Below are 27980 nucleotides of genomic sequence, written 5' to 3'. Positions count from 1 at the left end.
AATATTATAACGCTTTTTGGTGGTACTAAGGTATAGGATTAGGAATCTCCAAATTCATTGCGAGGAACACAAAATCTGGGCACCCATCTTGGTATAATAAGAAGCTTCATGCTTTGAATAAAGCGAAAACAACACTTTAGGAAATTTATCACTTCCTGCAGATGAAATTGTCCTTTAACGTAAGGAATTTGTTTTCTGAAGTAAATTTTTATAAAAAAGTCTATATTTTGTCATATAATTCCGTTATGAAATTTTACCCTAACCGTTGGAACTATGCTAACATTATAAACGATCATCTGGGTTTTCAACGTCCATTTTTTAATAATGATTTCGAATCTTTCAATATGGATTTTATGTGTTATTTGTTTGAACAATATTTGAGTCTTTTTTAGAAAAATCTATTATTTCTCAGTAATTTTTTGCACATACATCTAAATTTTTTTTTGCTCCACATTCACGAAACACAATAAAATTTAAAAATTTCGCAGCAGTTTGCTAACATTTACTTGCTTACCGATCGCATTGTATATAATGAGCTAGCTTATACAACGACACCAAATTTTGGATGTCGAGTTTTCGATGCAAAGGCACTTCTCCATAGTAGGAAAGTATAAATAAACTACTGTGTGCAAGCGCGAAATTTTATATGTGACTTTATTTTGGCTATGGCATACATTGATCAACTTTTGGCACCAATCCAATCGATCGGACCAATGGGTTAGACTTCTGGAACTGGACTTTTTTTCCGGGCCAATTTTACATTTTTGCGTATATAAAGAGAAATAATCAACCAATTTCCTTGAAATTTAATATTTAAATCCGGGATTTAGAACAATAACTCTATAAATATTTTCGAAAGATATTAAATTTATATTAATATTTTAGATCTATAAATATTTTGGTAAACCATATTAGGGGTCGATTTCACATTTTTTACCATATATATAGAACGTTTTGTTCGAAATTCTTGAAATTTAATATTTGAGCTCTGGTTATTAGCGGAGCTAACTGGTGAACTTCTCAGCGGATTCGGGTCACAAAGTGAAATCTACTAAGAGCAAAATTTACTAGATATGTTAGTTCTAGTTAGTTTTTTTTAGGTATGTCAGCTAAAAGTTCAGTAACTTCCTTAAAATTGAAAGGAAATGTTCAAAATGCATTTTCATAATTTAATGTAACATTTTTACTAAACTAAGCATTATACCTACGGTAGATTATGTGCCGACCACACCATATTTTATTTATTATTTTTTTTCTAACTATTCAACAAAAAATAATTCTAACATTGAAATGATTGAAATAAACAAAATTGGAAGACGAAAAATTAAAATAACCAAAAAAACGACTAATAATTGGGTAGTGCGCTAAATTTTCTTTATAAAATTCTGCCCTTGAAACTTACTTGGAGAATATATGAATGTAAGTTAAAGAAATTTTGAAAATTTTAGCAAAGCGAAACCTTTTGTATTAAAAATATCATTATAATTTGTGCGAAATGGTTCTGTTTTCATTAATTAAATTGTTTAAAATATTTATACTCGTAAACACTTTTTCACTTGTCTATATTTGAATAAAGTTTATAAGAATTTTAGTTCACGCCAATTATTACTGAAATATATGTTTGCGATTTCTTTTGAAAAAAAAAAAATTTGTTCCAAATACATTTCTAATGACGACATTTGTATATGTATGTATTAACTACTTACTCAGGAATACCGTCTGGTGGCAAAACCACAGATAAAATATTATCAATTAGTTTATACTTCAAAATTCGGTCATTTACAGTTGTAGAAGTTAGTGATGGCGATGCATTTACTTCAACTAACCAAGGTTTTAAGTTATTATCGATAATTCTGAAAATATATTAAAAAAGCTTTAAGTTGACATTTAAAAAAACTTTTGAATTTTAAGTATAAAAAAAGAAGTGCAGTTTTGTAGACTATTAGACTAAACTACAACTATTGTTACGATGTTCAAAATTTTGAACTCGAAAAAAGAAAATTTTTTTATTAGAAAAAGGCAATTTATTAGTTATTAAACAAAATTAAATGTTTCCATTAAACTTTCGATTTCAGCTCTTTGATAATTTTTAAATAAATGGAACTTTGTTTGTTACATCTAATCTCAAATCTATATCAAGAGTTATATACCCCTTTATTATTGTTGTGTAAAAACAAATATTCTGATAATTCCACAATTCATTATAACCGAACGTATTCTGTATACGAGTACAATAGGTAGGTTACGTGATGGCAACAAATTTTGCATATCGAGTTTTCGGTGGGAATGCATTTCTTCATAGTAGGGAAGTGTAAATAAACTTTTTTTTTGCAACCTGTCGGTCTGTCGGTCTGTGGGTCTGTCGGTCTGTGTGTATGCGTGTATCTCAAGTTCGACTTAACCGATTTTAATGAAATTTTATAAGCAAGTTTATTTCGACTATGGCACGGGTTGTTCAACTTTTGGAATATATCAGGCCCCGGGAACTGCAATTTTTAGCGGACCTGTTTTACATTTTTGACCACTTTGAAGAAAATATTCAACCGATTTGCTCGAAATTTTATATCAGCATAATATTATTAATACCATGAACAACAGCAGATCTAAGTGGCTAAACTGAGAGACACCAGAATTAGCCGAAAGAGGCGAAGAAACTGTTGAACGAAAGTCCTGCCAGAGAGATATGATTTTATCCAGACTAAAAAGTTATCAGCGCATCCTAATAGTTTCATTGGAAAAGCGAATTTTAATTATTCGGAAACATAGTGAAATTGGATTCAAGATATTTGGTAGCCATATGTTTAATTATAGGTCAGACATATCTGCGAAATTTATGGAATATTCTAAAACGTTCCAGTAATCATACAACGATAATACAAATTTTGACTATTTCCAAAACAAGTTTAATACTCACATTGCCAAGTAGGTACAGGCGACTTTTTTTTGTTGATTTTGCCTTTACTAAAATCAAAACCGGTATGATATGTAAATTTATGAATTTTATAAACGCATAAAATTATTTGCTAGTCTATTTCTGGTGAAATAATTAATTTTAAGGAGTAAATTTATACAAAAATATAGGTCAAATTTTTAAAAAATAAGTTAATTAATGTCAAACCAACCAAGAAATTTCCATTGTGGATAAAAAATAAAAAAATGTTACAAAATTTAAAGATGGATCAAACTGCTGACAAACTGAAGGGGTTAGGAGAAGACATGGAGAAGCTACTAATTAACTTCAAGAAAGATCCAACTTCAAGGAAGCCAGCAGAATAGATGAACTTAACCAACTATAAGAAGGGCCAAAATAAACCTACAAGACCGAATTACAAGGATGGTACCAGCCTAAACTCAAGCCAATCCAAAGGCTCTAAAATTGTAAAACAAGCCGACGAAGACGATAAAACGAACAGCAATTTAGAAGAAAACCAAAATGAAGAAGCTGAGTAAAAATCAGGCTATTTGATAAATATAGAGGTACAGAAGCAGCATAATAAAATAAAAATGTTATACCGAGTTGTTAATAAGGTAAATGAATTTACGGAACGAGAGGACTATGCCGCAGTATATGTGCAGGACGTTGAAAACTTGACGGCATATTGGAAATATATCATTAGAACAAACGATGACATCATTTCCCATGCCACAAATGAACTAAAAACAGAATACCTAAAAGTTAAGCATTTAAAAAAAGTGGAAAAAAACATCAGGAAATCGTTACAAAAATAAGAGAGCTATTAAATTTTTCACACAAATAGTAACTGGATAACGTTCAAAAATTCTATTATCTCAAAAGTTTACTATAGGCGGAGCCAATGACCTTAACAAAACATTTCTTGATAAATAACGAAAATTACGTCGCTGTTATTAATTGTAGGAATTGACAACAGCCAAGTACAACAACATAAGAATATTGTCCTCAACATGTATGAATAAACTGCTATTTGTGCCATCCAAATAATGAAACATCAGATGAGTTGGAAAACATGCTGGACACTACAAATATATTTCTTTGTGCTATAAAGAACCTACGCATGGAAACTGATTGCTGAGCACTTATATTTCAATTCATATCTAATTCATGATTCTAATCTTACAAAAAATTGATAAGGAAACTTCAAGACTTTACAAACAACAGGCATCAAACCCCAAAAAAATTTTAAAATATGCTACAATTCCTGGAACCAAGGTTTTAGGCTTGAAAAACTTTAGGGGCCCAACAACAAAAAAAATATGAAAAGCGACATGAGTACAACTCAAAGACATGAGTATTACTCAAAAAGGAAGGAAGAAGCTGCAGCAGGAAGGAAGTCAAAAAATGAAGGTAGCAGCAAGAAAGGTGCAGCTTATGTTCAAACTGTTCCAGCAGCAATCAGGTGAGAAATAAGTGCATTTGAAGGATAACAGCGACGAAATGCAACAAAAGTCATCATCCTGCCGCAACAACCAGTAAATAAAGATTAATGGGAGCACCCTGAAAACATAGAGTTAGTTAGATTAGGCTACATGACCACCCGAAGGGTACACCTAGTCCACTAAGGCCCGTTGTGGTGCCGCCGTTGTGACACTCCCTCTCTTACTCACTAGAACCAGCCCGAGCTCCTCAGAAACCAGCCAAAATCCCTAGCATTTACATTCGTTAGGCCCGTAGCCCGCTTAAAAAAGTGGGACCCAAGAAACCTCCGCCTGGAGTTTGCCAAAGCCGGACATGAGCATAGCAGGTGCGTCACCGTTTCCTCTTCCTCCTCTCACAGCAGCTCCTACAGAGATCGTTTGCGGGGCGGCCGTAGTTACATTCGCCCATCTGAGATTGGTACGTTCCACCGCTGCACTGCGCAGCAGCAGCCTGTGAGTGCTTAGAGGCATGCTCAGGTTCTCCTTTTCAGATAGAATTCCGAGGATCGTTCCATGTCTCGGAAGCTCACCCGTCTTGCAATTCACTGAGATCCCAGTGTGTCCGGGAACCCAAACCAAGTTTAACTCGAACTGCCTCGCCATCTCGTTAAGAGACAACCTACAATCTAGGACCGTTCTGGACGTAGAGGTCTCCGACTCCAGCGCCGGTCTCACCACCATCAGAAACGGTCTCACCACCGCGGTGTACAGCTAATAAACCTTGCTTGGTTTCAGGCCCTACCTTTTCCCGACGGCCCTCTTGCACGAGTAAAGCGCAATAGTTGCTTTCTTTACTCACTTCATGATGTTAAGTCTCCAGTTCAGCTTTGAATGCAGAACCAGCCCCAGGAATCTAGCCTCCCAGCTGAAGGATAGGCTCCTCCGAAACCTGCCGATTCCGCCAGGTTTCGGAGGAATCTTATATATCCTACTGAAAATGACTAGCTCCGTCTTTTGAGGGTAAATAGATAGCCCACAGCCGGTCGCCCAGTTCGAAACTAGGCTAACAGCCCTCTATTACAGCCCATTTAGTGCATGGAGGTGCTTTCCATATACACCCCTTTGCGGAGTGCCCCTTCCAACAGAGCGCTCAATGCATGACCCGCCAAAGCTGGCCCTGATGAATCTGTCCGACAGCATTAGTCAGGGAGCCATGAATTGAGAGCTCCGACAGAGCTTGAGTGATCGACCGCGACCTGACATTGTTGAAAGCCCCTTCAATATCTAGGAAGGCAGCCAGTTTGTATTCCCCACGATTAAGTGACCCTTCAATGTAGTGTATCAAGGAGTGTAGGGCCGTTTCCGTTGACCTACCCTTTCGATACGCATGTTGTGCCGGAGACACCCACCTCGGGTTAAGGTTGCTCCTTATGTATGCGTCTATCAATTTTTCTAATATTTTTAGTAGAAGCGATGTTTTAACTAATTGGTCTAAAATCCTTTGGGCAGCTGTAAGAGCTCGTTCCAGTTTTTGGAATGAAGATGACCCTGGCAATATTCCACGATTTTGAAATATGAGCTAGGTCTATACAGCATTCGAAGATAATTTTCAGCCAGGGTGGCATGACCTCCGTCGCATTTTGTGGTTCTGCAGGCACTATATCGTCCGGGTCCGTCGACTTGAAAGGGTGAAAGCTGCGGATAGCCCAAAGAATTCCTCCCTCGTAGACATTTAGAGGAGATTCCCCCAAGGATTCCGGGAAGTGCGCATCCAGAAGCAGCCTCAAGGGCTCCGAAGCGGAGCTGGTCGTCAGCTGCGTCGACTCGGCTCTTAGTCTAGATGCCTCCGCAACCCCGCCAATCCTTCCGCAAAACTATAAAATATATAAAAAAGCGTCAAAACGTCAAGATGGCAAATAATAATAATTGTAACCAATGCAAGAAAAAAATTGATTTGAGAATTAATAGTTTAATTTTATGTGATGCAGACTGCAAAAGATGGCTTTGCGACAATTGTTCCGGCTTGGGCAATGAAGTCGTAAGGGAATACGCACAGGATAATGAAAAATATTGGTTTTGCTTATCATGTAAGTCTTAAAGGAGATCAATTAGGACCTAAGGATCAAATGAATAAAAGATCAAAGTGTGATAGTGAGTCTACAAATAGTCGACTTGATCTTATATTGAAGAATCAAAATTCGCTAGATTCGGAATTGAAAAAATTACAAAGTGAAGTAGGGAGCTGAAAAATTATATAGATTCATTAATTGAAGAAAATTTGAGTTTGCGTAATGAGAATTAAATTTTAAGAAATTATTTTAAATACAGCAAAATTGAATTAGAAAAACTAAGCAGAATCGTAGGAAGAAAGAAATTGAAAAATGTGATATAAGCGATCGATTGGCTAAACAAGAACCCGCTCTGATAATAAAAAATTAGCGCAGGAAGCTGGTATTGTTCTTGAAGACAATGATATTAAATATGTGTACCAGTCTAATCATCAGTCTACAAAATGGGGTGAGCCACAAAAAATTATAATTAAATTTCAAAAATTAGAATGTAAGACAAATCCTTTTAAATAATATTAAAAAATTGAATTTAACAACGCATATGATAGATGGTCGGGAATCAGAAAAAAATTAAAAAATATTCATTAATGAAAGGCTTACGGCATATTTCAGTTTGTTGCATAAAAAAGCTAGAGATATGAAACGAAATAAACAAATTGAATTCGCATGGGTTAGGGGTAGCAAATTATTCATCAGAAACAAGTAAAATTGTTAAGATATTACACGAAGCAGATTTAAATGCTAAATAATGTTTCGCTCAATTTGCCGCTCAACGTCCATGTCAAATCTGATCTCTACAATATAGATGAAATTAATTTCGAAAATTCTAATTCTTTAAAATTGTACTTTATGTTTTATGCTAGAAGCACAAAATATAAAGTAGATGATGTTACTTATATGATGGATAAAATTGGTAGTACTGCACATATTTTAATTATAAGTGAAACCTGGATTCTTGATGATGAGCGGAGCTTTGTCGCAATAAATGAATATACAAAATTAGTTTCGTGTAGAAATTCAAGACGAGGAGGTGGTGTAGGTGTATTCGTGCATAAAAGTATTAATTATTCTGTTGGAGATATATTTTATGAAGAGTTTAATAGTTTTATTCATATAAAATTGTTATTAAAAAAAATACATATGATATCATTGCAATTTATAGGCCACCTGAAAATTTGCTAAATCTTGTTGATGCTTTTTTTGATAAATTTGAATCACATATAGAAAATCTAGGAAACAAAGACTCATTAATGATTGGAGACTTCAATTTTAATATTAAAAATAATTTAGATAAAAATGTTCAAACATACAAAACAATTATTGAATCCAATGGGTATTTTTTTTGCAACAAATAGATAACTAGGCCCGATTCCAATACATGCCTGGATCATGTACTTATTAATGATCCTACATCAAGGCTTTCAATATAAACTTTTCACCACGATATATCCGATCATTGGGATAATTGTAGAAATGAGAACTATAAAATTACAACTTGATCAAAAGAAGCCTGAAAGCAACAGCTGAGCAACTGTCCTATAAACAAAACCGATGTAAGTGACTTAGCAACTGAAATGACTAATACCTACAAACAAATATAAATAGTGCTACCGTCGTGGAAAATATTAAAAGTAGTAAAACCAAATATTCCGCACAGTGGCTTAATACTGATTGTATAAAATTAATTGAAAAAAAGAAGTTTTGGTATAAGAAATTTGCTCAGAATATGCAAAGGGGAAAATAGCTGATAATTAAACAAATTTTGTAAATTCTTCATTGCAACAAGGCGTAATGCCTAAGTGTATAAAGATTAGCAAAGTTATTCCAATGTACAAAAATGCAGGAAGTGTTACTGATATTAATAATTTTTGGCCAATATCTATCTCGTCTACTCTTAGCAAAATACTTGAAACTATTGTTAATATTCAATTGAATTATACAAGAGTAGAAAATCTTACAAGTGCAATGTTTGATATTGTAACAGATATTCAGTCTGGAATTGATGCTGGAAATAAAGTTGTATGCGTATTTTTTGACGTAAAAAAGCCTTTTGATTCCGTTGATAGGGGTATACTCCTTAGACTTCTGTACGGGCTTGGTGTCAAGGGCAATGAGTTCAAGTGGTTTAGAAGCTATTTGTCAAATAGAAAACATTTTGCAGAATGTGAGAATATAAAGAGTGATGTAAGCGATATTAATTACGGTGTCATACAAGTAAGTGGTCTGGGCCCAACTTTATTTTCTATATACATAATTGGTTTGTTAAATATTAACCTACAAGGAAAATCGTTCATGTATGCTAACGACCTTGCTATAGTGTACAAGGGAACTACTTGCCTTTTAATTGAACAAAACATAATGCAAGACCTTGTCATGATTGATGAATGGATGTATGAGCATAAATTAACGATAAATGCTGATAAAACTAAATATTTAATATTTAAAAGAAAGCCTGATGATGTACTAAATATAAAATATGAAAATAGGAAATTGGAATTGTTATAAATTGTACAATGTTATAAATATTTAGGAATTAACATTGATGAAAATTTAAACTGGCGGTTATATATTAAATTGGAATAGCTGTGATTTTCAGGCTTATTGGTTACAGAGTCACAAAGCCTATGAAAATATTTTATATTATAGTATGTTTCATGCGCCTGCCACATAAGACATCCAGATTTGGGGTAATACTTTCAAAAAAGATGTGGATATGTTACAGTGTATACAAAATAAAGCTATAAAAAACTTATTTTATTATAAAGTACGGGCTTCAACAGAGAATGTGAAGAATGTTCACACAAATATGAAATGTGAGCAACATAAGAGTGACGTCATCTACAACAAGATTTAATAATTTAGATACGATTTATAATTTAGCTTTTAAAATATACAACGAATTACCAAATGAAATGAAACAAATTATTGAACTACATAAATTTAAAAAATTAGTAAATGAATTTTTTAGAAATAAGATATAATTCGGATTCCTAGCATACTTTTTTCTTTTCTACAATTGTTATAATTTAGAAGTGCAAAAATTTTAATGTTGTGTAGTTATTCTATTGGAAATTGTCTCCTCATTGTTATTGAATTTATTTTGTCTCTTGAATTGCTTTGTTTTTTGCATTGAATTTAAAACTTTTATACATTTTATAGAATTGATTATGGATGTTATACACTCTGTACGAGCGATTAGGCTCTTTTGAGATAATAAAATGTAAAATAAAATAAATAAATAAAATAAAATAAATAAAATAAACTCCCTCCAGGGGGATCGCTACGTATTTTCTGAGGTCATCCTTATATGCGTTCCAGTCAGATAATGGCCTGCTGAACTTTGCTCTGTTGAATTGACTTCTGAATTTTTTCCGAAGAGCATTAAACTCATCGAACCACCATTGCGGGTTTCTTTCGCCTCTTAACCGAGTTAGTGAACACGCCACCCTAGAGGCGCCAATTATTGCGCCGGTGAGCGTGCAGACCATATTGTCAAGGCCCCCACTACCGAAGAGATCGCTTAGCGAGTCTCCGAACTTTGACCAATCAGTCCTTTTGCGGTTTCTGAAGATCAAGAGCATTTTGGTTGGTTACCAAGTCGAATTCTATATAACGGTGGTCAGAAAAGGAATGATCTTTTAACACTTTCCAATTCCTGACCAGAGCATCAAGAACGTTTGATGCAAGAGTTATATCTATAACCTCCTGACGATTTTTAGTAATAAAAGTGGGCTCTGAGCCTCTATTACATAATGTGAGGTTAGTGCTTAAAATAAATTCTAAAAGTGACTCACATCTCATGTTTGTGTCCGAGCTTCCCAAGATTACATGATGCGCATTGGCATCGCTCCCAATAATAAGGCCGGTTCGGAGAAACTGAGTCTTCTCCACCATGTAATTCAAATTCTCGGGCGGTAGCTCTCCCTGGAACAGATCTTTCCCCCTGCTATACAGGGCTTCTGGACCAGGACTATATCTTCTCCACCCCTATGTAAGCGGAGAATAAGCGCAGCCGAAGCTGCTTTAGAGCGGTGGAGATTGATCTGAATTGCACGAAGCATTACTGCTTTCGCTAATCTCCACCAGCGTCTTATCTACAAGCACGTCCAGATCCAAGTCCAAAAAAGCCCCCTTCAGATCAAGATTAAGATGCATTACGTCATCGTCTGTCAGCCCTACTTCATCCAGCATTCCTGGTTCTAATGAGAGCGGAGACTGACCAGACGATTTCTCCGGAGCCCTGTTGGCGACGTTGACGACCGATGACATACTTTCAGGATGTTCCCGTCGGTCACTCTGCTTCTGGGCCCCCTCCACCTTCGTGTCTGTTTTATACACTTTAAGGGCTATGGAGGAGAACCCATAGTTAAGGACAAATCTCTGACTCTCCAGAGCTGCCAAAGATTCCCTATTTATTATTATAAGAGCCTGCCGATAGTCGGCCTTTTTCTCTTCCAACTTTGCCACCCGCCAGTTGGCTGTCGGTAAGTTGGGATTGCCCAATTTGATCATCTCTAGCATGGTTGACAAGTTTGACAAATCCCTGGTGCCAACCTTGGTCTCTGCACGAGGGATATGGGCCTGGATTCTCCTTCATGATTTGAGGAAAGCCTGCCATTAGTCGGCTTTCAACTTTCCTCTAATTCTCAGCAGAGATCCTGCCATCTTCTTGCCCCTGGTCAACCACATCGACAACAGGATGGTTCTTCAGGATCTCACTAAAAGGCCTCGTAATGGATGCGTTCAAGGATCTGCTCGGTGGCCTTAGCTTTTTAGCTTTCCGAGGTGGTTCCTCTGTGGAGCGCTGTCGTTATGTTGCCACCACCCTCTCGCTCAATCGCTTGTCCACAATACTCTTGGCCCAGTTTGCAACTGAACCTTTTTTCTTTCCTTTCTTTTTTCCGAAATTCGACCGATCCTTTCCAGATTCCTAAATGCAGAACTCCGTTTCGTTTAGGCTCTTTACGAAGGCGTTATCGTTGCTGACGGAGTTCTTTTCTTGCTCTGGTCAGTTTGTGCTACTTTAGCCATCGAGCTACTATCGACACTATGCCTGACTGAGTCATAGCTTTGTGTGTGGTAGCTCGGTCCCGGTTGGGACTCCTTACGGACTTTGGGTTTTGCACCAGTGCTTTTAGCATTCATAGAGTTAGCCAACCGTGAATTTAAGAAACCAGCAAAAACTGATGTAATATTAAGGTCAGTGTTATTGATCTAAGAAGATTAGTGTTGTAATAAAAAGAACAATCTTACCATGCAATTGCTCAGTACATTATTGTAATGACAACAGGAAAAGCTTATCATCCAATAATCTTTGAATGGATTGGAACAGTTGAAACCCTTAAAAACAGTTTCACATGTCATTATACACTGAATAATATTAATGAAATTACGAAGAAATTTCAATGAATGAAATGGTGAAGGAAGATGAAGTGTGAAACATATTTTAAAGCAACCACTTACCGCAGTAATGAGGGAAGATATATTGCTAGAGCTCTATTCAGCGAAGACTATAATGCCGCATATCTAAACAACGGCAGTGAAAAAAGAGCAATTGTTTGCAAATTAAATATGAAAAAACAGTTCGAAATAAATCAGAAATTTGGCGAAAATTATGAATCATTTGTGCGAGAATCTAAGCCATATGAAAAGATTTGAATCCGCCAACCAATATGAATCGCACTTTTTCCAAAATCATTAAGTTGTAAAAAAAAGAATGTGCAACCATGAAACTTCGAGTTGTGTTTGATGGATCCAGTAAGTCGCTAAGAAACATAAGTATCAATGATTTCAAAAATATTAATTTTTGAAACCAATTACAACTCATTGATAATGTAAGAGTTCAAAGGTGAATTTTCAAAGGTGGGTTCTGTGATGCTTCAGGTAGAGCATGTGTCGGCGTAGTATACTCACGACTGCACCAAGAAAATTATAAATCAATATTAATCACCGTCAAAAACATTATAAGTATCGTCATCACAAAAATTTTCAATTCCACGACTAAAAGCAGCAGAATTACTAATGAAACTGCTTAATAATGTTGCAGATGATTTAGAAATGTCAGATATTGTACTGTATGCATGCACCGATTCCCAAGTAGTACTTTCTTGGCTCCAGGAAAACCTTCGCAATAAAATCATGTTAATAAGGCTGAATATCCCGCTGACTTGGCATCAGAGGTGGCCAGGAACGGAATGTCTTCATAATGAAACAATAAATGTGGTTGACAAAACATGTTAACCAGCACAGTTGGATTAGTTCTCTTACGTCAAGAACACCAATCAAAACTTTTTCAATTGAAAGGTTTAATGCAAAAAATCCAAAAAGGAAAAAATGCTGGACAACTTATAACAACCTTATTGGAAAGTGCGCAAATTAAATTAGGTAGAACAAACGGTCTATAACACAAAAATTAGCTCCCTATTAAAAACCAAGTTACTACCTTATAACAGCCAGATACAAGTACTTTGCAAATTTTTGAAAGATGGTATCTTAAGAGTAGAAGCAGTCTACGAAGGGCAAAGATCGACGACAATTCCAAACATCCAATTATTACCGCGCACCCTAAAAATCATTCATGGATCCTGGGAAAATTTTGGATTACCCACGGACTACACAAAGTAAAATAAGGAATAGCGGAGCGTTTCGTTTATCGCAGATACAACGCACGCCCAAATACACAATTTGTGGGTGATTTACCTAGAGTTAGAGTAACCGTTTCCACGGTTTTATTTGCGCATTAGAGAGATTTTTTGCAAAGTAAGGAAATATTGCATATATTTATAGCAACAATGGTACCAACTTTGTAGGAGCATACAACCAGCTGAAATTCAGTGAAAAAATTGGGTCATTTTATTTCAGAACATTCAATTCTATGGCATTTTATTCCTTCAGGCACATCCCATTTTAATGGACTATGGGAAACTGGAGTAAAATCAGTAAAACGTTATCTCTCAAAAACTATTGGCGACGCTAAACTCACATTTGAAGATTGAGGTACCGTTCTAGCAAAAATCTAAATTAATTTAAACTACCGTCTACTTACATCATTTACAGGAGGTATAGATGATATAGAAGCGGTAGCACAGCAGGGTACTTTTTGGTAGCTTCAAACCTATTCAATGTACCTACCAAAAACATGATAAATATGCAAGAAAATCGGCTTCGGCGATGGGAAATTCCAGAACAAATAAATCAGCAATTCTGGAAAAAATTGTCAAATAAACACTAACCGTCCGTCCCATTGATAACTCGAAAACAATTGAGCTAGGTTCACCAAAAGTTCACAAATTATTTCTTATAGTAAATGCCAGAACCCTATTCAAATTGCGTATGATCAGGGTACTGGTTCGAGTAGCTGCCATACAACTTCAAAATTTATTTTGCTATATTTCAGAAACTATAAAAGCTGTTATACTGAGATTTCACACAAGCGAATATATTAATAAGGCGAATATTTTTGATAAAAATTCGTTGAAATTGCTTGGCTCCTTCTGGTAGCTGCCATACAGCTTCAGAATTTATTTTGCTATATCTCAGAAACTATAAAAGCTGTCATATTGAAATTTCACACAAGTGAATATATTAATTCAGCCAATATGTTTAATAAAATTTTTTGATATTGCTTGGCTCCTTCTGGCAGCTGCCATGCAACTTCAAAATTTATTTTGCTATATCTCATAAACTACAAAAGCTGTAATATTGAAATTTCACACAAGTGAATATATTAATGGGCCAATGTGTTTGATAAAATTCGTTGAAATTGTTGGCTCTTTCTGGTAGCTGTCATACAACTTCAATAGTAGTTTTGCCATATTTTAGAAAACCCAGTATGGAAATTTTATGCATAGGGTAACAAATTTGTATGGGTATTACAGAGTTGACACGGTCAACTCTATTTTATCTCGTTTTTTGTGAAATTTTTGAGTATTCTTAATGAATCTCATTTTATTTAGTATAATTTTAAAAGCCATCTAGATTATAATTACTATTTTTTTTGCTTTTTTCTTCGATTTATTTTTAAATTCTATTTTTCTTTCAAAAATTTTACTATGTAATTTAGTACTCTTCCATTTGGAAGACAAGAAAGGTCTGCGCTAAAAATTGCAATTTTTTTTTAAATGCATTTTTCAGATGGAATTTACCTACTGATTTTTTGAAATTTAAATTTCAAATTTTAAAAAATATTTAGAATCAGTACAGCCAAAAATATTGATGAATTTCCTTTACAGAAATAAATTCCAACACACCTTCCATTTAAACTCAATATAAATTTGGAATTTAGTTTTGATTTGCTCTTTGAGCTTGATAGCTTGTAGATATATATGGCATTAGTTTCACTTTTGCTCACATAGATAGACTTTTGCTATGTAAAGTTTCATCACTACACTCTGCCACTATACTTTTTAAAAATAACCCAGTTACTTTGAAGGCATAGAAGAAGTGCATTTCATTGACGCAAGGTGGCAGGTTCATCGCCTATTATGGCTTGACCTCTTATTATCAAAATTTGGAAGAATATCTGGTATTCGTTTAACTAATTGCTCTTCTTTGTTTAAACCTAGTCAAAAGCAAGCCGACATATTTCTCAGCGGTTATAATTTTTAGAACAAAAAAACGGACTTCTTCAATATAAAGCTAGTGATGAATCGCTGTCAAAACGTGTACGTCGATCACGATTCTACTTTGTTGGGTAGCTATAAAATATTCTCTTGTGTATCCTAGGCCAAGATACTACGCACCGTATCACGCACGAATTGTATCACAGAATCGGAAAACTGTATTATTTTTCTGTTTATTTCTTCTTCTTCTTCTTCTTATAGCGTTACAGCCCTTGATGAGCTTTAGCCTTCTTCACTATTTCCCTCCAATTTGATCTATCTCTTGCAGTCGTCCTCCAGTTTATAATTTCTAATTTTGTCGCATCGAATTCTATGTCATCTAACCATCTATTTCTTGGTCGTCCTCTTGCTCTTGTTAGCAGTGTTCTTGCATTTAGTATTTGTATTTGATCTCTGTTTTCGGGCATTCTTATGACATGTCCGGCCCATCTTAATCGTTGGGATTTTATAAACTTTACTATGTCTTCGTTCTGTGTAAGTGCATATAATTCATCGTTAAATCTTCTTCTGTACTCATTATTGCTTAATCTAATTGGTCCATATATTTGTCGTAATATTTTTCTTTCAAATCTGAGAAGATAGTTTTCGTCATTTGATGTTAAGGACCACGTCTCACAGCCATATGTTATTACTGGTCGAATGAGCGTTTTGTAAACGTTATATTTCGTTTTTCTCGATAGCAGATTTGACTTCATTAGTTTTTTGTGTGCATAGTAACATCTGTTACCCGCCTGAAGTCTTTCTTGTATGCAATTTCGCATACTGTTATCATTGCACAATAGAACACCAAGATATTTAAATTTTTCGATTCCCTGAATTTCCAACTCGTCAATTTTTATATTCTCAGGTTGCCGTCGTCGCTCATTTCTTGACAATTTAAGATATTTCGTCTTTGTTTCATTTTTATGCATACCAACTTTTATTACTTCTGCTTTTAGCTCTTTAAATACCTGCGCCATTATATTGTAATTTTTGCCAATGATTGCTAAATCATCTGCATATGCCAGTATTTTATGAGACCTGACAAAAATGTTGCCTCCTTTGTCAATGTCTCTAATTGCATAGTGTAAAACCATATTAAAGATTAAAGCGGAAAGTGCATCCCCTTGTCGTACACCACTATTTATTTGGAATGATTCCGATATTGCACCTTGTATCAAAACTTTGCTCGTAGAAAACTTCATTGTCATGTTTATTAAATTGATCAGTTTTTTTGGTACACCTAGGAATGCCAGGGCCGTTGAGATTTTCGTTCTGTCAATACTATCAAAAGCTTGTTTAAAATCGATAAATATAATGTGTAGGTCTACATTGTACTCATAGCTTTTTTCCATAATTTGTTTCATTAGGAAAATTTGATCAATTGTAGATCTTTGACACCTGAATCCACACTGATACTCTCCTATCTGTTCTTCATAAAATGGTTTTATCCGATCATATATTATGTTTGACAGAATTTTATAATAACAGTTTAGTAGTGTGATGCCCCTGTAGTTCTGGCACTCTAATTTGTCTCCTTTTTTATGTATGGGACATATTAAACCTACATTCCACTTATACGGCATGATTTCGTCGTTCCACATTTTACATATTATGTATAATAATTTATGGGAGAGCGATTCTCCGCCATTTTTCAGTAATTCTGCCGTAATTTTGTCTTCCCCTGGTGCCTTGTTGTTCTTAAGCTTGCTGTTTATTTAAATTACAAAAATTGCTAAAATTATAATTTGTCTTAATTTAATATTAACGCTCATGTATTTGCAAACGTTATAGTGTAAATTTTTCCCATACGTAACTTTCTCACAATATTTTAGTAGGAGTCAAATTACCTATATTTTGTTTGTTAATATCACTTTGAAAAAAATTGCTTACTAGTTTTTTCCTGTGGGAAATAATCAAATTGTAAATTTCAAGACTACCGAGTGGGGCAGGAGTATAACCCTCGAACCCTAACTTATTCTAGCCTCCCCACGCCTCCATCTATAATATCCCCGTGCAACTATAAAGCCGGATACATCCCTAATGGATGTATATTTTGTTTGTTAATATCACTTTGAAAAAAATTGCTTACTAGTTTTTTCCTGTGGGAAATAATCAAATTGTAAATTTCAAGACTACCGAGTGGGGCAGGAGTATAACCCTCGAACCCTAACTTATTCTAGCCTCCCCACGCCTCCATCTATAATATCCCCGTGCAACTATAAAGCCGGATACATCCCTAATGGAGTTGAACAGCAGTTCCCAAATGCTTAGGAACCCATATCCAAGACAATTGCGGCGCCGAACAGGCAGTGCCGAATAGTCGCAAAGGATGTACACGGAGGTCTCGTCATTGCCACCACAAAATCCGCACAGAGAGGACCCCGACTTCCCCAGTCTATGCAGGTGGTACTTCACTGGACAGTGCCTAGTGAAAAAATTCGCAATAGCGTAAACCCAGCTCCTGTTGACTCGAAACAAAACAGTGGTGCATCTGTCGGTGCAAGCCGAAAGAAACACCTTCGCATGACGATACCATTTCATGCCTCGCCAGTCAAGGTCTCATTCCGTTGCGTTCAAGCAGACAAGCCTGGCCATCACGACGGAAGGAGGCAGACCACAGAAAGGCAGCGGCTGCATAAAGTCAGCCCCAAATCCGAATGAAGCGAGAACAATTGGACCAGCCCCCGTCCTTTTCCTTTCCCATTTTCAGCACCCTGCACGAACTTAACTTGAGGCTGGCATTTTGCTTCCCTATCCTGTTTAGAAATTTGCACGTAGGTGACTTAGACATTCTGTTTAGGCACACTGTCGCCATCCAGTACCACGATATTGCAGCTGTCCCAAGGTTTTATCTTCCTGCAGACACTGGTTATCCACTTCCTGGTTTTTTGATTATTGCATATGACGGATATACACCCATCCATTTGCAACGCTACAGTGAATTGTATATGAGAATATACAACCTTATCCATTTTTATCCATGACGGCTACTTTGATTTTCGCCATCTGGGTTATGTTGAGGAACGTTCCCAGGAACCTGTCCCTCAACGTTGCCCTCTATCGACCTTTTTGAGGGTCCTGCATCCGGGGTGTCCCTCTTCTGGGGATGGTTGCACAACATCCGATCCGCAGGCCCTTAGCTTCCGAAGGCTTTCCTCCTCATATCTGCGAACCTCCTCTAGGGACATTCCATCCTTGATGTATTCTGTGATGCAACTTGAATGCACCAGAGAAATATGGTTTTGCCCCCTGATCTTTTCAGGCACCCCGCAGTTTGTTGGATAATAGGTCCAAGAGGATCCTGTGAGAAGGAGTTCCTCCTCGCCGAGAGAATTTTCGGTTCCGTAGACCCTTGAGTACTAGCTGTGTCATTTTTAATGTGGCCTCAGAATAAATGTCGTCCTTAGTGTTGTTGTTGTTGTTGTTGTATCACAAAGCAAAAATATTTTAATAGTATAGTTGTCAACAGTTTTTTGTGGATGGGTAGTCTGTAGGATTTATGGTGCCGTTTATAAAGTCAATGGGTTTTCTGCCTGCAGATGTATGGATTGTTTCATTGTAATATTTTAAACTTTTTATTACTGGATTTCCGTCTATAGGTAAATTTTCTTATTGTATTGCGTATAAAATTCTAATATGTTCGTTCAAAGAATTGTGGAATCTTTTGATATCCGCGTTACTCGTATTATTATTGGGTGTTAAAATTTAGGCTAAAATATTGAAATCTTTTTCTTTATCCGTAAAGATGTTTCTACTAGAAGTAGAAATATACTGCATAAATGCATTTTTCAGATCAACCCAGTCTCTGGTTTTAATAGGTATTGCCTGTGCATGCTTTGAAAATTTGCCAATCACTGTAAGTTAAGCATTTCCCTTGCTTTAAAACCAAATATCCAAGTGAATTCTTTCTAATGGTTTGCAGGAAGTCTCAGTGATTTTTAGTGTTAAATTTAAAGACCGTCTTTCAAATTTTGCTGCATGGCAAATGTAGCAATTATGTATTACCTTTTGAATTTCCTGTTTTAGCTTCGAGTAATAATATTTATTTTTCAAACTTTGGTAGAATTTATTGATACCTCTATGATTAGTCTTTTCATTTTGGTCAAGTATAAGTTCTTGTAATTCATATCTGCGTAAAATGTCCTCAAGTAAGAATGAACGTTTGTTCAATTTCAATAATTTATTTTTGGAAAAATGTTTTCTTCTCCTAGCCTTTGAGAATAATTCTCTCATGCAAGGCAACACAAATAATTAATTTGTAAAAATGCTCCAAATAAACATTTTGAAATCTATTATACGTTATTAGATCAACAATCATTATACCAATTATTCCCTTAGGTTGTATATGATCTTTTAAAATATTAATAAAGAATTTTTCATTCGGTTTAGGATGGGTGAATATTTTCCTTGTTCTGTTGTGAACTTTTTTTGTTTTATATTGAATAGGCGAACCAATATTAATTACAATTTGTGTCTTAAAAACGTTAAGAGGTTATTCAGAAATAGGAATATGTTCTGTACTATCCTTTTGCACAGAATGTATGGTCGCATCGGTAGAACGAATTTCTATATTACCAATACTACTGATCTCCATATTTTCATTGGAATCCACAATAGCACCCATAGAACCAATGCCATCAACCTCCATTTCGTTAGTGTGTATTTATATTCGCGACAGAGCGTCCGCAACTTTGTTTTTCCTGCCAGTTAAATATTCAATGTCAAAGTTAAATTCCTCTAATTTGGCTTTCCATATTTGAAGCTTCGAATTGGGGTATTTTAAGTTGTGCAGCCACTGCAAGGGCCTGTGATCAGTTCTGATTAAAAACTCTCTACCGTAAAGGTATGGGCGAAAGTATTTTGTTGCCCTGTAAGTCTGGATAGACCAAAATTGTGTCAATCATTATCAATAATTTCAATTTTTCAAAGGCTTCCCTGTATTTCACGTTAGTAATATTAATTTTTTTCCTTTCCTTAAAAAAGTAGTTATTGGCTTTGATATTTTGGCAAAGTCCCTAATAAAATTTTCTTTAATAAGCAACCAACCTCAAAAAGCTTTTAATTTCCTTTTGTTTGACCGGCAGATTGGGCCACGAAATATCCGCAGAAAGGTATGCTTGTGGTAAGATTCCACTAAAATCCAAATGGAAATCCAGACGCGATGGACTCACAATGAGCGGCTTTCTGATCTGCGACTGATCCCTGAGAGACGGCAGAAATTATTTGTGCTGCCTTGCACGAGGGAATTATTCTCAAAGGCTAGGAGAAGAAAACTCCGAAATAAAACAAACAAATGGTAAGAATAAAACACAAGGATTAAATACCCCAGGTGGTAATGCTGGAAAATCCACACTCTTCGGAGGCTGGTCTCATAGATTCTGGAAGAGACAATTTATTGCAAAGTAGATCGGCGTTGATGGAGCCATTTAGAAGAAGATCGGGGGTCATTCGATCACCCCCATTGGTGATTGCAGAGAAAAAGCACAGAGTTAAGGATGACTCTGAGAAAAAGTCTAATAAGTTTGCGGAAGACAAAAAAATGAAAACCCAAGAGGGTAATATGAAAAGGCATCTTATACAGGAGAGTAAATTGGATACTCAGGACTCGAAAATAACCGATTTGGAGAGTCTTTGTAAGGAGCAACAAAACGAGATCGGCAAATTACAGGTAGAGAATATAGATTTAAAAAATCAAATAAAATCAGGTGGTCTGGGCTAGGATAAACAGGGTAGGCACTGACCGATCGCTGATCCAGTGTTGTAACTGTTTAATTCCTGGCCAAGTGCTTGCTATACCTCCTCGCGGTGGCCTCCGGAAACTAAATAATAAACATCCGTTTATTTATTTAGGCAAAAATAGCAAGGGCTAGACCAGAAAAGGTCAATAACAAATCCTGTCAAGTGAGGTTAGCAACCTGCTTGATCGATCACATTAAACACGCTCATAGAACTACAAAAGCCTCGGATAAAAATTTAAATGGAAATAATGGTAAAGACCTGGAACGCACAAGGACAAAGAAACGGAAAATAAGAAACAAATATCTTAGAATTGGATGCTGGAACATTACGTCATTCCTTAAACGTGATCAAGAGATTCTAATTGAATTGACAAATCACAAAATTGATATATGCGCACTGTCAGAGACTAAAAAGAAGGGTAAAGGTAGCAGAAAATATAACAACTTTATTCTCGTATACAGTGGCAAAGATAAAACAGAAAGGGCATCATCAGGAGTTGGTCTACTCATTCATGAAAAATTTGAAAAAAGCATTAGCCATATCGAATACACGAATGATCGTATTCTACTAGTTACCCTAAACTTGCAACAGCACGTTAAAACCCACATTATCAGCATTTACGCACCAGATATATCCAAAACAACAACTGAAAAGGATGCTTTTTACATTGAACTGCAGAAAGTAATAGATAAAATACCACCCAGAGATGAGATAATACTCCTTGGCGATTTCAACGCGCGAGTAGGGAATGATGCAGTTCGTGGAATTAAGCAGAGGTTTAATGAAAGCGAAATGAATGATAATGGTAAGAGAATGACTCAGTTCTGCGCTCAAAATGAATTAAGAATTAACAACACATTCTTTGATCACAAACTCCAACACAAATACACATTTGTAGATTCAAGAGGACGAAAATCAATAATTGATTACATCATTACCAACATCAATGTTCACCCGGCCAAAATAATGGACGTAAGAGTCTTATCATCAGCAAATGTGGGAACTGATCATAATCTTGTTTTAATGAAGCTCAACTCTAAATTGCCAACCGGAGTAAATCAAACCAGTCAAATCGTTGAAAAGTTTAACACAGAATCATTTGCAAACTCGTCTACAAAATATTTATACCAAACCAGGATCAACTCAAAGATACAAACAAACAAAATTGAAGATGAAGATGACGTAAATAATGCCTGGAATAAATTAAAAACAAATATACTCGAAGCAGCAACCGAATCGATTGGTAAACGTACCGTTAATATCAACAACAAAAAACGAAACTTAAAACCATGGTTTTGCGAAGAGGTAAAGGTGCTTGCATCTGAAAAACGTGAGGCTTATTTAAGATTTAAACGCCAACAAGTATCATATAACGAGTATAAGGTAGTGAGAAACAGAATAAATATTGCGATAGACTACATAAAAAAGAACTACTGGGAAAACTTCTCAAATGAGATGGAGCACGACCTATACGTTGCCCAGAAGAAGGTTTGGAACATGCTGAGGAATCGTAAGAAACCAATTAACGAGTACCTGACATTCTCCAATATACAAATCGAAGCATGGGAGGAATATTTTTGTGACTTATATAACAGTGTGGCCTTACCAGATGATTATAGAAACAATAACCAATCATATGCAGGCGGAAGAGCATATTATTTATCATGCGACATTGTTAAAGCGAACATAAGCAAGCTAAAAAATAGAAAATCTCCCGGAATTGATGAAATTTCGAACGAAATGATAAAGTATGGCGGAGAGCAGCTTCAAAATGAAATAGTTCACCTATTCAACAAAATTCTGACATATAAGCAGGCCCCCAGAGAGTGGAAAAACAGCATAACTGTTCCCATTTTTAAAAAAGGAGACAAGAAATTACCAGAAAATTATAGAGGGATAACTCTTTTAAGTTCCATGCTGAAACTCTTTACAAAAATTGTGTCAATAGAAGTTGCCAGCACGGGTATTGCAGAAGAACAGCAAGGCTTCCGTACCAATAGATCTACCACTGATGCAATATTTATTCTGAGACAAATTACAGAAAAGGCGATAGAATTCAACTCACCAGCTTATCTTTGTTTTGTTGATCTGACCAAAGCATTTGATAGAGTTCAACTACATGACGTCATAGACCTGCTGAAAAAACGAAACATCAACTCAAATATTGTAGCAGTAATTGAAGATCTGAACACTCAAAATAATACCTTCATTAAAGTGGGAAATAATCTCTCAAACCAAGTCCCGACAGTAGCAGGCATCCGCCAAGGAGATAGTCTAAGTCCAGTTCTCTTCAACATCATCATGGACGAGATTATAACTGTAGTAAAATCATCCGCCAGTGGTTACAATATAGGGGATCTTGAGTTGAAAGTGATCTGCTACGCAGATGACGCTGTATTGATCTCAGACAACGAAGATGATCTACAAAGGTTACTATATGCGTTTGAAAAGGCTTGCACAAGTTTCAACATGCTAATATCAACAAGCAAAACAAAATCAATGACTATATCAAAGCATCCACTCAGAGTTAAACTAGCTGTATATAACCAACCCATAGAACAAGTGATGGAGTTTAAGTATCTCGGTAACTTAATAACATCTTCCAGAGACCTGAGCAAAGAAGTTAAAACACAGTCCATAAAAGCTGCCTCAATATCTGGATATTTGAGGGATGTTATCTGGAAAAACTCTTACATGAGAATCAGCAGCAAAATCAGGATTTACAAAACATGTGTAAGACCAGTTTTAACATACGGTGTCGAAACAAGAGCTGATACCAAAGAAACGCGGAGTAAAATGCAAACCGTTGAAATGCAAACTTTAAGAACAATAGCAGGGTTTACTAAGCTTGATATGATGCCAAACGAAGAAATAAGGAAAATATGCGACATCCAAGATATTAACAAGTGGAGCAGAAGAAGGCGTAAAGAATGGAAACAACATGTTCAGAGAATGCCCGAAGAAAGAATTGCCAAAGCAGTCATGATAGGGAGGCCAAATAGCCGCAGACTACCTGGTAGGCCTCAAAAAAGATGGCGAGAATGCTGGACATCCGGATCCTCCGATCTTCATTGAAGACTTCTTGTGTTCTATTATAAAAATACTTATACAAGGATATGAATGACACATAAATGCCTTTTAGGGGTCATTTATTATAGTAGAAAAATGTAAATTTATATAATATGTATACTATGTTTTATAAAAGAAGTTTTTGTAAAAATAACAGGAAAATTTCCTAAATAAAGAAGAAGAAGAAGAAGAAGAAATAAAATCAGCATCAACAGCAAAGAAAAACAAAGATGCGCAAGTTATTATATATGAAACCGACGGGGAAGAACTGGCAAGAAAAACTGACTGGATCCTAAAACAAAATAATGCAAAGAAGCGAAAAATGGAGTCTCCTGAAATGAATTCAGAGAGGACAGTTAAAAAAAAATAATGAAAGCAGCCCTAAAATGAAGGCTGAAAATCCAAAAAAGCACAAGCCTTATCCGGTTATATTGAGCAACATTAAGAACTACTCCCACATAGTTAAAATAGAGCTTATTAGCAAAGGCTTTAAATGTCTAGATGTTGTAAATAAAATCAAAAGGAAGAAAGAAAATGTAAAATATATTTCAGTAAAACTTCCGCTCTTTATGTTATCTTTTGGCCATTCGGAAGAGATAACCAAGATCTATAAAATAGAATACTTACAGCACATGAGAGTAAAAATTGAAACTCTTAGAGGCAGCAAATCCATTCTGCAATGCAAGAGATACCAGAGATTTGGACACACACAAAAGTTTTGCCAAAGAGAGGCTAGATGTGTAAAATGTGCTGGTAATCATATGACAGCAGAGTACAACAAGAAGGATAATTTTCAGCCCAAATGTGCGAACTGCAATGAGGCACACCCTGCTAGCTATCAAGGTTGTTTGGTTGCAAAAGAATTGCAAAAAAGAAGATTGAAAAAGAATAAAACCAAACAAAACGAAGTTAAATTTAATGAACAAGGAACTCCAAAAATAGACAGAATAACGGCACCTAGCAAGGTGTTAAAGGGAGTATCGTATTCCAAAGCACTTCAAAGCAAAACCCCACAAAACAGGAAAATGAAGGAACCTGAGAACAAAACAAAAAGAACTGACGCAGACATTATGCAAATGATGCATAGTATCTATATTAGAATTGACGAGATCTCTAAAAGATTATTAAAAATAGAAATGCATACACTGAGGTGTATACGGGCCGCCAAAGAAATTAAGAAAAGATGTACGTAAATGAGGTACGTATAGTAACTTGAAATGCTAATGGTGTTCTTAATAAGAAAAAAGAATTTTAGGTCTTTCTCAAAACGAGAAATATAGATATTTGTTTGCTGTCTGAGGCTCATTTGACATATTATACGAGCCTTAAAATAAAAGGCTATGATTGCTATAAAGCGGTACATCCCAGCAATCAGCCAAGAGGGGGTAGTACCATACTAATAAAAGAAAGTATAGAACATAATGACGAATTCAAGATAGAAACTGTTGAAATTCAGCTTATTTCGATAAAAATTAAATCGACTAAACAGGACTTTAGTTTTGGTGCTGTATTCACCAAATTGCAGCATTAAGAAAAATACTTTTAAAGATCTCCTATACAAGCATGGACACAGATATCTAATAAGGGGTGCCAAAGAGGGTTTCTAGAATCACCTCAACTAGAGGAAGAGAGCTAAGATAAGCTATTCAACAGCTAGGTTGTTGCTATCACTCCACTGGCACTCCTACTTATTGACCTACTGATACTAACAAGATTCCTGATGTTATTGAGTTTTTTATAAACAAAAAAATAATAGAAAACTTTCTAAGCCTTGAAGATAACTAGATTTTAATTCAGATCACTCTGCTGTCATATTAAAACTAAGTTAAAAAATAACTAAAACATTTAGGCCCAGTTTAACAAATAGCACTACAGATTGGGCGAGCTTTAAATACGAAATAATAAACAATATTGACGTAAATCCTAATATACAATCAAGAGAACAATTAAATGTGGAGTTAGAAGGACTTATTAAAATCATACAAAAAGCTGCATGGAAGAATACAAAAATGTCAAAGTACAAACCGACAGCAAGTAGCTATCCTGGAGAAATAACTGATTTAGTTGGTGAGAAGAGAAGGGCTAGACGTAAATGGCAATGTTCGCACCACCCTGATGATAAAACTGTTTTAAACAGACTTTCACAGGTGCTTAAAAGAAAACTCCAAGAATTTAAATCGACAACATATGAAAATTATATAAAGAACTTTTCAGCTACGAAGGAATCGAATTATTCCTTATGGAAGGCGGCAAAGAGCAAAAAGAGACCGATTAGGCACGCTCCGCTACTGATGAAAACAAATGGCAGTTGGGCGAGGAGCAATATAGAAAAGGCCGAATTGTTTGGTGATCACTTGGAAAACATATTCACGCCAAACGGAATAACCTCAGATGTAAGTTTGGTAGAATCTATCGCAAATGAAGCAGATAGTATAGCTCCACTTACTCAATTAGAAATGGCGGAAGAGATAAGATCCCTGAAGTTGCAAAAATCGCCAGGTTTTGATCTTATTAGTGCAGAAGTACTGAGAGGGGTACCAGACCAGGCATTGGAACATCTGACGAAAATCATGAATGCAGCTATGGATTTTGGGTATGTTCCTTGTGCTTGGAAAGTCGCGGAGGTAATTATGGTGCTCAAAACCGGGAAATCCTTGAGGGAAACAAAGTTTTACAGGCCCATTTCACTGTTACCAATGATGTCTAAGCTTTTTCAGAAGCTACTGTTAGAGAGATTGAAGCCAATAATAGAAAAAAGGGGCCTAATACCGAACCATCAATTTGGTTTTAGAAGAAACTATTCTACAATAGACCAGGTCCATAGAATAACTAATATTATAGAAAAAAGCTTGGAAAATAAGGAAATCTGCTCTTCCATGTTTCTAGACGTAGCACAGGCATTCGACAAGGTGTGGCACAGGGGCCTTATACTTAAGTTAGGGCAAATGTTACCATCGTTATTTGTAGAAATTTTGAAATCCTACTTAGCTGATAGATTATTTAGAATTAAACAAGATGCTGGATACTCCACGCTAAGAGAAATAAAGGCAGGTGTGCCTCAAGGCAGTGTATTGGGCCCAATGTTGTACTGCTTTACACGAGTGATTTGCCACAAATAGGAAATGCTACGATAGCCACTTTTGCTGACGATACTGCAATATTGGCAGTAGGAGCGAACATTGACGATTCGACAAAAAAATTACAGGAGGCAATTAACAAAATAAGTGGACTAGAGATTGGAGGGTGAGGTTGAATGAAGCAAAATCGGTTCACATAAACTTCACCAATCGGAAAATAGTGAATCCACCACAAATTAACTTAAATGGAACGAACGTGTTCTATTTGGAAAATTGGAAAATTTCCATTCATTTAAACAATCCATAACTCAGCAAAGTACCTAGGCATAACTTTAGATGTCAAGCTAAAGTAGAAAGAGCATATAAAGAAGAAACACATAGAATTAGAAAATAAATATAAAGAAAATGATTGGTTCCTAGGTTGTAAGTTCAATTTGGCAATTGATAATAAGATATTAATTTAAACCAATATGGCATTCAACTGTGGGGTTGTGCCAAGAAGACTCACAGTAACAAAATTCAAACCTTCCAGAATAAAGTTCTACAGCGCATGGTAAATGAGTCATAGTATATACGTAACAGTGATATCCACAGGGACTTAGGAATTCCTTTGGTTGTGGATGAAATCGGGATTTATGCTGCAAAGCATAGGGCTCGTCTAGAACGGCATGTAAATATGGAAGCAGATCGGCTACTAGACAATGGCGTTATGACAGAAAGACTTAAAGGAAGAAGACCATTCGATTTAACACGAAGTACCAATTTCCTTATGGGAGGTATTTAATTCCTGCACGGAAAAACCATGTTAGCGCGGAGGTAATAGTTGGTCTGTAGGACCAGTTTTGTCCGTTCAGAATTTAGGTGATTTTTTAGGGTAGGAGTCACGCTCCCCCACTGTCGGAGGAAAAAGGCAGATAGAGCCGTCCTTCTTCGTCTTTCGAGATTTTTTGACCTAGTATCAAAAAAAAAAAAAAAAGAAAAAAAAAATTTCCTTTTGTGTTTTAGGAATCGGAAATCTATTTATTGCGTTTGTTTGGGTTGGGTCATATACCTATGTTTGTTATTATATGGCCAAGAATCTTTTTCTT

At 35.8% G+C, this 27980-nt stretch overlaps 1 protein-coding gene across 1 annotated transcript in view; it reads right to left on the bottom strand.

The window, feature by feature from the left end:
• Positions 1-1702: 1702 nt before the first annotated feature.
• Positions 1703-27980, bottom strand: part of LOC129616298 (polyglutamylase complex subunit TTLL1-like) — a 123005-nt gene continuing 96727 nt past the window's right edge. The window contains exon 8 of the mRNA XM_055531878.1: positions 1703-1853. Within this exon, the coding sequence (XP_055387853.1) occupies positions 1703-1853 (151 nt within the window). The remainder of the gene's footprint in view (positions 1854-27980) is intronic.

Source organism: Condylostylus longicornis, unplaced genomic scaffold, assembly GCF_029603195.1.
Source record: "Condylostylus longicornis isolate FDR11 unplaced genomic scaffold, ASM2960319v2 ptg000175l, whole genome shotgun sequence".
Lineage (NCBI taxonomy): Eukaryota > Metazoa > Arthropoda > Insecta > Diptera > Dolichopodidae > Condylostylus > Condylostylus longicornis.
The sequence above is the reverse complement of the archived record's forward strand: the minus strand, read 5'-3'. Positions and strand labels throughout refer to the sequence as shown.